At 35.0% G+C, this 15,241-nt stretch overlaps 1 protein-coding gene across 2 annotated transcripts in view; it reads right to left on the bottom strand.

The window, feature by feature from the left end:
* Positions 1–15,241, bottom strand: part of rimbp2b (RIMS binding protein 2b) — a 143,877-nt gene that overhangs the window by 34,450 nt on the left and 94,186 nt on the right. Inside the window, exons 5-9 of one of the 2 annotated variants that reach the window (XM_066689233.1) lie at positions 14,891–15,013; positions 9,387–9,491; positions 5,900–5,950; positions 4,037–4,057; positions 894–1,098 (exon numbers count right to left, since the gene is read on the bottom strand). In XM_066689233.1, coding sequence (XP_066545330.1) covers positions 894–1,098; positions 4,037–4,057; positions 5,900–5,950; positions 9,387–9,491; positions 14,891–15,013 — 505 coding nt within the window. Of the gene's footprint in view, positions 1–893; positions 1,099–4,036; positions 4,058–5,899; positions 5,951–9,386; positions 9,492–10,371; positions 10,437–14,890; positions 15,014–15,241 lie in introns of those variants that run through there. The other variant, XM_066689234.1, reaches the window with a different exon arrangement.

The following is a 15,241-nucleotide window of genomic DNA, read 5'->3' as shown; positions in this document are numbered from 1 at the left end:
ATATATAAATCTGATTAACTCTTTTCTTTAAAAAAAGTTTAACGAAGTTTCCTGCTGATATACAATACTGCAGTGTTATTTCAAATGCTATAATTCTAATGTATTTCATAAAGTTATTCAGATATCCTATGTTGTTGGTTTTAATGTTAAGTTTTCACTATAACACTGATAAATGGAGTAAACAAAACACTTAAGGGCAATTAGCATTAATTGACAGGATTTGCATTAAACACAATACAAATTAACATGATATTTTCATTGTACCAGTATTTTTTTTCTGTTTGACTTGCTAAACAGCTAAATGTTTTGACGGCAATGTATAAACTGCTTAGTTTAAACAAAATACTGCTATGTTATTATTGTCTATTGTAAAGAGAACCGAACAACCTAGGATGCTAGCCATGTGTACCATAATATTTAACAGAGTAGGCCGACAGCAATTGCACAAAAGTATTTTTTGTGCTGTTTGGAGGGAGGAAACAGTAATAAAAATTGATTGTGTTTCCAGCAAAATAAAAATTCCCAGTGGAAAAACACATTCGATATTTTCAAGATGCATCCCCTTACTTTCAACAAATTCACTACTGTATGTATAAATCTATGGCCAATTTTATAATACCAATCCTGTCAATCTAATCAGCACTAAAAGCACATACAGCTACATAAAATGGAAAAGAATTTGAGCTTCCACACTATTTTGTATCTCTCTAGGCCAGACATCTGTCCTATTCTGACATCAGTGAACTAAAATGGAATTGTTCCTCTCCTAAATGCATACACGCCGACACATGTACAGTCTAAATCACGTGCAATATGGACATGCATAGTATCACAGTAAAGTGCCCTTTATACAAGTGAAGGTCATTAGAGTAAGATGTATCTTGTGTCCTTACCTTTCCCAATGGGGGTGGCTAGTCCATTGAGGAGCTGGGCAAGAGATTTGCTAGGAGATCCAGGGGTATCACACACCGCTAAAGGATTGGCGCTGAATAAATCAAACTTCCCAGCCTGCAGGCGAAATTTCTCAAGCTCCTTTGACAGAAGATTGAACTGTTCACTCTGTGTCCGGCATTTCTCCTCCAGCTCTCGAACCTTGGCCTGCCATAGACAGGGACACAAAGAGAGCAGGAATGTTGGAGTCAAATGTGAAAAAACTAAAGTTTGCATATGACATGGATAAGGCTCTATGAAATTCATGCATGGAAACTTTTCTCTTGAATACTGATTCCCAAACTGGATGACCTCCTGTACACCTCTTGTCCAAACAGCACTGTCAAGAATATTACATTTTCTTTCTCCATTCAGAAGCACACAGATTAAATGTCATTAAACAATGACTGAAGGCAGTAATCAGGGGCCCTTAAAAAACAGATTTAAACCCAAATCAATTTATGCAAATGAAATGGAAAACAATTCTTGTCAACCATTCTTAAGAGGAAACCTAAATTCTGTACAAAACAGAATATATTTTCACCATACACATGTATTAAAGAGATACAAATAAATAAAAGCATATCCTCTTGTGGAAAAAAAATAATAATAATAAAAAAAAATATATATATATATATATATATATATATATATATCATTGTCATTATCTTTTATCATTTAAAAGTCAAAGTCAGTTTTTGGTAAAGGAAAATAAAAAGCTCCCTAGTGTTGCCTGTTTTGTAAGAGATAAGAACTAGAATCCCTCCATATGGCCCTGCAATTCAATTCTTTATTCCAGAATGATTGATTTAGGTTCCACAGTAAACGCCATTTTGCTGCCGTGTGTACTGGTTACTGGGAGACAGGATAAATGACTTGGAGCAAGTGTTGCCTAGCAGGCTAAAAGGTACAAAGCAATTTAATATGTTTAAAGCGTTCAAAGTGGATTATCCTTGATTAGGAAGCCACTGTTCAATTTTTTTTTGTGCAGAATGACTCTTGTTTACATACTAATGTTATTGTTTTCATCCATTTATCTATCTAATCCCATCTCACAAACAATTCCCACCATATATGGACTCCCACCACAACAGGCAGCTAAGTTACTGGTGTATACAGATGGTTTTGTCTCTTTACATTGTGTAGTAGAACACAGAGCGAAGGTTGTGGCCCTGGCTACTGTCTGGGAAACTCTCCAGGCAGAAATAATTTTGCAGCTTAAGGTTTTCTTTTAATATTTAAGAAGGAAATATTGACCTCTTTTTCAGGGACACTGCATTTACCATGCTTGGAAAATGCATTAGCTTTAATGTTGAAGAGCCCAGCCAGTTTAGGTTAACAACACTGAAGGCAGCACTCAGAGAAGGGTGCCTTTTGCTTTTTATTCGCTTGCCTGTAAGTGAAAAGGTGAAAGCTGGGAGCAAGCACGTCTCAGTGGATTGAGTTTGACAGTATAATTGTTCTTTTAGAAACCAAAACTGCAATCTAATTTTCCACATGTGTGAAGAATATGATCACTGTATTAGCTGCTAGCGTTCATACATTGTCAGTCAGAACCAAGACCACAAAATTGATAAAATCTCCACTTGTAAATATTAGACCATTATGGGGTATTATATAGTAATTTTGCATCTCTGTCAGTCAATTTGTAAATATGACACCTTGAACCAAGAATTGATTCTCAGGGCATTGTATCGCCAAGAAAGAAGAAAATCTCTAGAGTACTTCCTACCCTTTTTTTTTTCACTGGATACTGCATATTTTAGAACACAGCAAATGTTAACTTAATTATACTATTTTAATATGTCTATAAACAAGTTTTATTTTTGTATATGTTTTTAAATCATTCCTTAATTGTAAGTTAATGTTTTCGTTACTTTAATGTTTGACTGGTTACTCTTCTCAAACTTAAAATATATATAAATATTTAAATGTAATTTATCTACTTACTATTATAAATACTACAGTGCTAATGCTTTATCCATCTGTCCAGTTTGAATTAAAGGCATATTTTAAATTAAATAAATTAAATTTAATGCAGACAAATGGTTTCTCTTCAATACATGAACATGCAATTACAAACAAAGATTTTTAGAGCATAGTACATGATTACATATAAAGTCATGCTCAGATAGTGAATTACGATTAAAGAATATTGATGTAATAAATCATGACTTACACATGCAGAACATGCATTACACACTTAATTTAAACAAACAAACAAACAAACAAACAAACAGATATCCCTCTGGTTTTGCAAAACTGTAAAGAATACATTTGTATTCTCAAAAAGTTAATATCAAACTCAAATCACCTACCCTGGGTTGCACATTTAGTCAGCTACAGTATATTTTAATTTATATTTTATAAAGGAAATGTATCTTTCATTCAATCAATCCATGAAGACTAAATTAACTATTGATTTTCTAAATCAGATTTTCAATTACTTCATCTGCACTAGTGATTTAACAATAGTTTCTAGTTTTTAACAATAGGGTCTACCGAATACAAACTGTTATTACTTGTTTTTTGTGTTCTTGTCTATTTTAATCTTTTAGTAGTACTTTACTAATATTTCTGGATAAATATCTAGGTTAGTCTCAGTTTTAGCAGACTCTTTTGTGGAAGTCATACATTTGCATGCTTATAATGATATTTGGGTGATGGAAGTTATTCTCTATATCCACACAAATGCACATGTAGGTGTTCAAGAACTGAAATTTCCAATTTGTTAATTGACTTGTCCATAATTTTTTAGTGGTATGTGTGTGTGTTTGTGTAAAATGAACCAAACAAAAAAACAATTAATGTTTTTAATTATTAAAGTTTTTGACAGTCAATTTACATTTTCCTTTCAGTTCTTGAATCAATCAAAATTAGAGAAATAAATAAATATCTAGATGAATTAACCCCACTAATTTAATTTAGCTTATAAACATGTTTCAACAGTTTTGTGTAGTTAAGTTTTTCTAATGTTGACACAATAAAACAACAACTTTTTAAATAATGATTTTAAAGTTTGTTTTTAATAATGTAAAAGCTAAAATGAAATGGGGGTTTTCACAATAAATGACACAATGTTAGGGGAGAAACAATTCTGAAATACCTGCATGCTGTCCAAGGTGTTCTGTATGTGCATCAAAAAAATAAACACCAAATAACACAGTGACAAAAGATGTAAGAAAAATTAAAACACAACCACAAATATGAACACTTAAACCATTAAATATTCAACACAATAAGATAAATTAAAGGATTTTAATATCACTCATGCAAAACATTAATAACAAAACATGAAATATGAATCTACTTTAATATAAAAAGAAAAACCATACAAATTCTATACAACCAGAGAAATTACTAAAATGCTATAGACGCAATGAACATACCATCTTCAATGTTTCTTGCAATCAAAATCAATTTCAGGCCTGTGGTACAACTGGTAGTATCAAATGGCTTTAATTCCTGAGGAGCAGTACTATATTTGATTTCAATCCATACAAATATTTAGATCAAAAAAAGCCATTAACATGAATGCCTGTTAGCAAAGCTAGCACAATATTCCATGTCAATTTATACTACATGGTGTATGTGATGTGCATCATTTAAGACAACATTTTTGTATTTATTCTTATACCTTTACTGTAAATTAAATTTAAAAAAAAAACACCTAATGTTGCTATTGCACAAGCAGACAGTTTATGCTCTTCATCGGCTGATACTTGCAAGCCTAAATAGATTATTACACTATATGAAATGGTCCAATTATTTTGAATTATTTTATTATATTATTAACTTTATAAATGTAAGGTATTGATTAGGTATTTCAATGTAAGAAATTAACCATATATATCTCATCCTAGTTTCACATTGGACGTACAAATGCAGGAATCTGTATTATAGGTTCCTCACTGGAGCTGAAAGCCCTGCAAACAGGTGTAAGGAAATAATTGGAATACAGAAGGTCTCTCACCCCCCTCCACCAATCTTCCTGTCATCATAAACCAATTACCTTTGCTCTAAATTCATCACTCCAGTGCAGACACCAGTCTTCTATATTGCTCAATTGATTTTTTTTTCTTTTTTGCCAATCAGTCAACATCCTTAAGAGAGGTACGGATGCGAATGGCATTTGAAGGTTTCACTTGTAATTTATTCCAGTGAAGGCGTCCTCAGTGTAAAGGGCCTCTGAATGCCTGCTTTATTTCGATTTATTGTTTGTTACGGTTTTAACTAAAATGTGAGCATTCAACTGAAGTATTTCACACAAAAATTTGTTTTCTCTGAACGATTTTACCGTTTAATTACTTTCAATACTTTTTACATTAATTCACTTGTCCCTTTGAAATGCACACACTGCCTTATCTGAGATTGTCCTCAGCTGATTCTAGTGGGTTTGACTGGTAGTGTAAGAAAGTTAAGGTTCTTTGGAAAAGTATAAATTAGTATTCATCTTCCACAAGGGTCAGCCTTCTGTGATTCGCATATCTGTTTTATAGAGAGGAAATTCCAGTTCATACTGTTTTCACAGTAAAAAGCAAAGAGATGCTAGGTTTTCTGGTCTGGAAATTCTCCTGTATTTAGTCAACTAAATGTGTAGAATTCCACCTCATATGGGGCCATATCCCCAGACCACTTATCATGTGTATAAAAGTAGGACTAACATGATTTATTAAGAAAAAAAAGAAACACACATTGATATTAAATTGTATTATTACTATTATATTCCTTAGCTAATGTCCTTATCCAGGGCAACTTATAGCTTTTATAATATAAGATGTTATTATTTTTTACATACAATTACCCATTTATACAACTGGGTTTGTACTTTAGCAATCTAGGACCCTCCGCTCAGGAGTCCAGAGCCCTGACACCTCACTGCTGCCATGATGCATGATATTTATTTTCCTGATTTATTTTCAATGGCTAAAGAGTGTTTCTCTATCTTAAAATGCAGCATTTTCCTTACCTCTAGCAACTGTACTGCTCCCTCATGCTCCTTCTTAGCTTCAACCTGAGCCTGCAAAAACACAATAAAAATATATACATATATAAATCTCAAAACAGGATTTCAGACATACCGTATTGGAACAATTTAACAGTTGACTAACATTTTACATGTTTAAATAATATATGTAATGCATGATTGTATTGATTGCTTTATTTATAAAATTATCAAAAACACAAAATGGTTTACATATATTTTCCTTATGCCAAAGTAGCCAGGATTGGCTTCTAGAAGAAGTAATTTTTATATAATAACAGTACTAATGGGCCTTACAGTCAAGTAGTCTTTGCACGTGTATAAAATGAGAGAACATTGAACATTTCCTTAGAAGGCAGAAGGCTGTTGATTAGATTGATTTGGTTGTTTGGAAAATATATATTGCTTTATGTACCAGTTCAATGTTGAAACCTTAAGATTCTCTTATACAATTACAATTAGAAAATATGGACAAGATGTGAAAATAACTATCTATTGATAGGATCTCATTAGCAGCTAGAACTATGCTGCAGACTGCTCCAGACAGATAATATATTGTATGAGATTGCAGCTATTAGTTATACGTGAGGGTTCAGCAATATCGATGTTGCTGACTCCGCGTTTACTCTGGATTTATTCAAAAGAAGAATCATGTGTGGAAACCATTTTTCATTAGCATGGAATGAAAATCTCAGAAAGGGTGCATAAGAAAAACTGTTATTTTACTAAAGAATAACAACAAAAAAATGAATAGAAGAAGTGTTCTTTAACTTCACAAATCCCATACAATCCCTCCATCAGCTTCAGTATATGCTGTTTTACAGTGTTTATGATAAGAGTAATACATTAGTAAATACATTTGATAAATATATCTGATTTATATCAAATGAGTAACCAAACATTTGAAAGAAGCTTTAAGATTTTCCTGAGGAGTAAAATCTTTCTAAAGCTATAGGGAATTGTCAAAACGCATTTCTGGGGTATAAAATACTCCATATATGGCCTGTATTAAATTATTAAGTTTTATATCTATAGCTAAGAAGTCATCCAACAGATATGCGTTCAAATTCATCCACATTCATGGTTTCATTTCCCCAGCAAAAAGCGAACAACAGCTAACCAAACCACTATCTATTAATATAAGAACAGACAAGGAAAAAGGGGCCTAGCTTGTGTCTTTTCGTAACTAAAACAAATTATGTCATTCAACTTTTTTTGCATTTCATCAAAATTCCTTTCACAATAAGAGCGACAATACCTCTAGGTGCCAAAAAAGCGATTGCTCTTTCATGTCCCTATAAACGCAGTGAAATGCCAGGAGCAGTTATGTACTGTACACACAGTCAATAAGTTAAAAAGAAAAACAACTTTCTGCAGCAATATCAATGGCACTTTAATCTAATTTAAAATATTTATTCACTTCACGATATCAGAATGAAATATGCGCTGGTGGTGGTGGAAGTCAAAACATGAAATCTATGCTTCACAAGTGCAAGACTTTCATGTAAATATAATATGCCACTTCTCCACTGCCAGTTTCAGATAAATAGCTGTAATATCCATTTTAAAGTAATCTTCAGATAGGCTTCAGACTTACTAACAGTGCACAGTGTACAGTATATTTATTAATATGCCTTTTATATGCAAAAGATGGCAATACTGTGGCCTTAAAATTATGTTGAGCAGATGAAGACTCCAGTGCAGTATAAATTTGCTTTAAGTGTAACTGGGAATAATAATGTGGACCATTTATCAAAGCCATTTCTCTTTATCATCAGAGATATAAAACAGAAACGCATCCGCTACATTAATTAGATTGTTCCTCCAAGTAGGCTGCCTCGAAGTGTGGGGGAGCCCATCACTATGATCTGCGTCTGTGAGGGCTCAGATTGAATTTAATTATTCGAATCTGAGATCTCCCAAGAGCAGACCATCGTGTGTCTGGAGCCTGAAACCTTCGGAGTTGTTCGTTTAACCCCTGTTCAGTTTTATTCTGACCTATTTCCAGACAGTGTCTGCTGTCTTGACTATTATACACAGTTAAGTTCAGTTTTGCAAACAGCAAACTGTTGTACATCTTCCACCTACATATTCTAGGCTTAATTACCGTTGACTGATAGATCTGTGAGGTAAGCGAGGCTCCTGTATATACATGCAAATCAGGTGAACATACAGCTCAACAGCAAGATGGTTTCTCTGATAGAGTGCATACAATACTGCTCTTCACTGCTATTCAAATGCACTGAGGTACTACAACCCAATTCTCTATCAAACAATATGCAGCTGGTTGTGTTGCATGAGAGTTAAAAATGAAACAGAGTGAGCGACTCGAGGTGTGCTTGCATATGGAAAGAGACAATCAATGAATATTGCAGTAGCCAGTTTACTGGGATTCTTCAAGAAATGGCTAGGTTCTTGGATCAATAAACTACTAGCAACCCAAAAAGCTCATTTGCAATCATTCTCATGTTCTTCTTCTATTGCATATGGAAAGGGCATGACAGGTTTCTTTTTCTTTTTTCACATACTGGTGCACAAAACAGGCTACATCTCTCCAGTCTCAATGGCTCTTTAGCAGGGGTTTAATTTTCAGAAAATTCAACAACATTATGTAAAACATAGCATAATTTATTTCAGTTTATTTGACCTGACTCCTAACATCTGTTAAGAAAAATGTTGTTCCACATGAATAAGATAACATCTGTCATATTTCTAATTTTATGAAACCGTTGCACAAGAAATTAAATGAATAAATAAATAAACATTAGCACCCCCAACCCCCCCAAAGAAACTGCAAGTACGAGCGTAACCAGGCATTATTGATGAGAATGAAGATTAACTCCTTCTATTCATAGACAAACCAAGATTAATGATATGAATCTCTATAAATGTACACATCTTTCGGAGCTCTGAATATAAGCCTTAATTCTCTGGCTGAGATGAACCAGTACTTTGAAATACTCTCATGGGAGCTACTTGTTCTGTATTTATGCTTGTCTAAATACTGCATTTGAGGGCTGAAATGAATCCAGACTTGTTTTTAAAGGAGATATAGGCACCAGGGAAAAATACTAACTTTCCAGGACTTGCATTTGCAAGTCAGTAAAATACGGAGCTACAAGGGTATCATTATTACATCGAATGCTGACGCGTACTTCTGCGTCAGAGTATGGGGGACTTCAAAATGTGTTCAACCATCAAATGTGTTGCCAGTCATTAATACATATATGCTTTTATGTATGTAATATGTATGTAATAACTTATTTAGTTATTCAGAGTATAGGTTGAGTTATCTGCTTAGAAGAAAGCAAGAAACAAACAATAAAAAAGACACACACACAGACAGGGCCAAATACTGAAAGTCAAATGTTTTGTCAGACTTTAGACAGTAATAATAAGATTTCATATATCATTGGGAACCTAAGTCACGCCTTTAAAGGCTCATTTTGATATTCAATAGAGTCTGTCTTACCTTCTGCAGAAGGTCAATCTCCTGCTGCTTTGCATTGAGGACAGCCAAGGCTTGCTCATGCTCCAACTCCAGCTGTTGCCGCCGCTCAGCAGCCTCTCGCATATGCTACAATAAATGAATACAAAATAAATAAATCAGTGGGGGGGAAGAAACTCCATCACTTCACGCTGGAGACAGTGCACAGTGCACAGGTCTAGTGCTCTTAAAACGTAACCACTCCAGACGTCTAGTGGAACCATGCACTAGTAGGAATCGTGGAGTGCATTAAGGTTATGTTCACATGTTGGCACCAGACTTTGTGTCTCGATCTTTGCCACCCCTCTCAGAGATCTCAGAGGTTTAACTGAAAAGCATCAATGGTAAGATTAGCTGCTTCCAGTTACATGTCATAATGGACAGTTCTTGCTGTGATACGTTTTTCAAACTCTGAAGCCTACTTAATTGCAGATAATTTATTGTGGTCTCTTGAAGAATCAGAAGAAGCCTTAATAGCAACAGGCTTAATGCAATGCAACTGTGCATGGTACGTATAATGTGCAACCTTAAAAAAACAGAAGAAACAATGGCATGAAAAACAATGACAATGTTTTCCCAAGCCTCTTAGCATTAGGTTTGCCCAACCTGATGGAAGGTTGGGATCCAAAGCAATCAGAAAATAGAAATGCTCAGTAAGAATAATAGCTGTGTTACTTCATGCTGCCATATCACAGTGTCATCACCACGTGATTCACTTGTTTTTTAAGTTTGATATAATTTGATACAAATGCAGTAACTGCACACCCCTGCTAGCGCTTGATTGCTGAGGTTCTGCATTAAGCATGGCTAATCTCTCCCCACATGCAAAACTGCATTCCAGCGCACTACATTTCTCCTGAGTTATCAGGTGCCACAGGAAAGCATTCGATGAAGAAAGAAGGACTATAAATGTAGTAAGCGTACAAAAGCAGGCCATTCCCCCGTTGATGGGGTGGATATTTCATGATACCTTCTTAATCTAACACAGGGGTGACAGCTCCTGTCCTCCAAGGCCGTACCAGCTCCAGCTATTAGTTCCAACCAGGCACTGGAAAGCAATAAACATTTAGGTGACTTGTAATTAGTAAACTGGGGGATTGTGGTCCTTGTTTGGAACACAATCCTGGACCTGATTGACCCTGTGATTGGAGTTTAGTGCCCCTCTTCTAAGGCTTCATGAGAGGAACTGATAGAAAGGTGGTTATAAGGTTATAATTATAACAGTATTGCACATACAGCAATTCCACAAAGCCATGGAGCTGGGACGCAACTATTGGTGTCTGACTAGCCAAGAAAATGCATGCTTTGCTTTATTAAAGGTTAATAAATAGGAAACTGGCTAAATATGAAACAAGGACAGCTCTGAGGACAGACAGTGGCACTGAGAGACTGTAAAGCACCTGACAGGATTACAAGTGAATATGATGGCCAACTGATACATTATTACTAAAAACAAACAAATAAACAAACAAAAAAAGGCACAATGAGTTATTAGTATTTAATGGACAGCACCGATCTGAAATCAAAAATATCTGAAAACTTTTAAAATGCATTTTCAAAATGGGGCTTAAAATTATATTGTATTCATATTATTTATCAGCCAAAAAGCAAAGTTGAAGCTCAAACATCAAAACACAGATACAACTGAAAGTTATTTTTGTGGCATTACTTATAATCAGTTTAATTTTAACAACATATTTTCCATGTAGTAAATGTAATGTCATACTGTTATCATTTTCAAAGAGGAACTGACTCATCATTAACATAAATAAATATGGCTAGCATAGTGGGATTGATTTGACAATACATAATAAGTAATACTTACTATAAATTAAATCTGTAGCAAGAAATTAGGATCACTTGCTTTTGTTTTAGGTGTCAGCAAGGGAGAAATGCTTACAGAGGCTAATCTTGAATTGAAAAGGAACAGATTAAGAATAGGAAAAGGAAGGAAAAGCGGAAACCGGAGAGCTCCTAAATGGCCGATGATGTAGCTGTAATGAGGGGCTGTCAAACCATCTGTGTCCACTGTAATGAAAGGCAACAGTTATACAAACAGTGTTTACTTCAAATGGGAAATAGTTTTCTTGCTCTATAAAATTCAGACATACATCAAATCATTCAAGATGCTGGGCATTGTGGGAATGGATGTTTTACCAATGAAAAAGGAGACAGAAAAAAAAGCAAAAACACAACAATTCCTAAGGTACTATTTGTACTTATCTCCAGATGGGTTGCGTTTAATCAGAGGAAGAACTGTAAGTTGCACTCCTTAGTGAATTATAAAAAACAGTATTAGCAGCTGCTGAAGGATCCTCTCAGCTGGAGAAGAGATACAAGACTGATTGGTAATTGTGTTGAAGAGTTTGGTCCAGAGGTCTAACTCTTTCCTGGATGTAAACTCGTACAAAAACCAACACATATAAATAGATAACTGCAACCATTTAGATCTATATGTTATTTCCACGTTCTGTGAAACTATTTTAACAAATGTTACTTCCATCCATGGAAACATTACCCCTCAAAAAAATCTGTGTTATTTTGCATAGCATAGTACATGGAGTAATATTATATAATTTATAGCAATTTAACCTTTTATTCTGAGGCTTAAAACCAAGAATGCTGGTAAAATTATTAAATACAATAAATACTTTTTTTGATTATGTGGAATGGAGTTGATCATATAAGAGATGAAGTGGATATTTCGACATCTCTGCATATTAATCTCTTCATAATACTGGACTTTTTTTCATTCTCTCCCTTCCCTCTCTGTAATCGATTGATGGACGAACTCAAAATAACATGCCAGACCTGGAAAATATCTGCTCTATCCCTACAGCAAAAAAAGCTTTGGCAGCTGTATAAGTTTGCTACTCCTTCCCGGGCACAGAAACAATCATGCTCATTATTGTGGGTGCTATTTAGTTGTTAATGGGAAGCATTTTATTACACAATGTAGAAAGTAACATGTAGTTTCGTCAGACAGAATGAGTAATGTATGCAGAGATCACGTGGTGAGTAGTCTCCTCAACCACCAGGAAGATTAAATACATTTTGCAGCAATACATAAAGGTCTTCAACCTCATTTTTCAACTTTCTTCAGGGATGTTGACATTGAAACTGAAATAAACACAAGGCATGTGAAGCCAAAGTTTTTTTAGTTAAATCCCCATCCCTATGTTCCTAAGAATCAATAACCTATGGGAAAAGAAACACTTGAAAAAAAACAAAAAAAAAACAATCTCATTTCCAGACACATTTAAGTGTAGATTATATTGACTGGCAGGGAGAAGTAATGGCTGCACAGGCTAGGAATATAACTCATGTCCTGAGCTCTTGAACTTGGAACTGAAGACAATAGCAATTACATAATTTGCTCTCTGAGAAATATCTATATTTGTTTTAAGTATAATGGATTCTTTAATGACAAATGTCCACACTTAAAAACAATTTACATATATGACGAATGTACAGTGCATGACCTGACAAACAAAAGACTTAAGCCGATTCAAAAATCCTTTCATATTATTGTTGCAAAGTTGCTAAGGCAAATCACAAACAGTTACAGATGCCCTCATTTACAATTGGTCATTTTAATGTCACAATACTGATACCATAGTTTCAGTTTTCATAACCTTAGCATGTAATAGATATATTTCTTAAGCTAAATAACCACAGGAACAAAGGTACACGAGATGAAAAACATACCTTTCACACTATAGCAAAATCAAAAGAAAAATCAATTTGTGCTTCTACTGCTGTGTGCAATTGTGGTGTATATCTGCATGAGGCCAGTACATTGTTCCCTAACGAGATGTTCAAGGGCAGTCCTGTCCCATGTGTCTTGTGAATAATGAGTTCATGAAAATGAATGTGACATCCACTTTACAGCTAATCAGATATCGGCAAACCAATCATGGTACGACCACAGACCTTCGCCAACCCAATGAAACAGCAGTTATATCAGACTGACAGGTTCAACTACACCTTCAAACAGGACAGAGTCTGGATGAACACACAGACAAAATGATTGAGTGGACCTCAGATAAGGTTTGATGTCTGTTTATGTGATCAAACTAATGTCTAAATAATTTGAATATTATCAGCCAGTGATGAAAGACATCATCCAATAAATTAAATAGTGACTGTGTTTCCTATCCTCTGTATTTTACTGCATGGCAGGATTATTATTTTTTCATTCACAGAAAAAAGCAGAAAATGCATGCAGTGAAGCTGTTAGTCAAAATATGGTACTGGAGCAACACATTTGAAAGCTGTTGAAACAAAACCTGGCATGTGTACATACACTCACTCACACACATACACACACACATACATATACATACACACATACCCAGGGGGCTCATGATGTTAGTTGGCTAATTCAAAGAACTGTATTGTGATAATTATGCATCATGGAAAAAGGAAATTTGGTACACATACAAATGGGACAAATTCCATCCTAAATCATACTGCCCTCATGAACAGGAAACAGTCTCATGCAGCGGCATCATGGACACAAATGGTTCTCCCACTGAGCCACCCTCTGGTGTCCTGTAGTCCTTGTGAAGGTATTGCCCACAGTCCCGTGTGAAATTACACCACATGTGTTTTTCTCCACTGGGCCACTGAAGAGGCCATTTAACTTTACAGGCACCGTGTGAAAAGTAAAGAACAGTAAACACCCACATAATTTTGTAAAATGGTCACTGTAACAGATATGGAATGACTTAAAAGACTTTAGAATCTAAAATCTAAAAAAGTCCCATTTCCACCAAATTCTAAAGAATGCATTGCCAGTGCAGATCCCAATAGCTGGTAGAATCAGATCTAAAACACTGATCATTTTATTTAAAAAATAAATTGGAAATGTTATCTTACATCTCTTGAAAAGTAAAACCCCAAAATGTGCTGTATTAGTCTATAGGAAACCTCTGTTCCGGTTTAAAAAAATAAATCAGAACGTCATGGGCTTTCACAAGCTGTGCCGGCACTATCTGAATAAGTTCTTGAGACCTCGGGCATTTTGAAATGAAGTTGGCTTAATTACAAGTTGCTGCTCCTTTTCGCATTACTTAACCAATGTCAGTTCTCCAATATTGGGAATGTATAATCTGAAATCTTCTTCTTCAGTGGTGCACTTCCATCCACGCTACAGCTTCGACTTTGTGCAACAGGTGTTCTAGTTCCACTGATCTGATACTGTGCAATAAAACTAATTTCATTCCCCTATACAGCATGAGATGTTCAGCCTTAGTCTGCATAGGAAATGCCTGCATAAGAAATCCCTGAGGGTTTGAAGAAAGTGCTAATGCAAACCCCCCTCCAACCTCCCTCCCTTTGTTCAGGGAGATTTAATGCATCAATAAATACACAGTTGAAAGATGACACTGTTGCATAACTCTGGTGTAAATATATACCAAAATGGAGCAGAGTCTACAAAACTTTTCCCCTTCTGGTAGTCGTTGGTTTTTTATGGATGTTCTCACCTTTAGGACCTGCTCAAGGTTCTCCAGTTTGCCTTGGAGCTGTTTCTTCTCCTGCAGGGCCGAATCTCTTTCCTGAGTCACAATGCCAAGGGTTTCTCTAAGCTGATCATAGTCTGACTTTACCTGCAATGAATAAATACATACATAAATAAATAAAAGATGTGTATACATGATTAAACTGACACAATAGGGTAGGCAGGTAACCTTACTGATATAAACTAAGGGTAGAATTGGGGCATCAAATCACAGACATAGAAAAATATACTACAATATTTTTATATATGCACACATTAGAGATGTAAAAATGCCTTTTACATTGTCAGTTCAGCACAAACAACTGGGGAAACTGCA

This window comes from Amia ocellicauda, chromosome 17 (assembly GCF_036373705.1).
Source record: "Amia ocellicauda isolate fAmiCal2 chromosome 17, fAmiCal2.hap1, whole genome shotgun sequence".
NCBI lineage: Eukaryota > Metazoa > Chordata > Actinopteri > Amiiformes > Amiidae > Amia > Amia ocellicauda.
The sequence above is the reverse complement of the archived record's forward strand: the minus strand, read 5'-3'. Positions and strand labels throughout refer to the sequence as shown.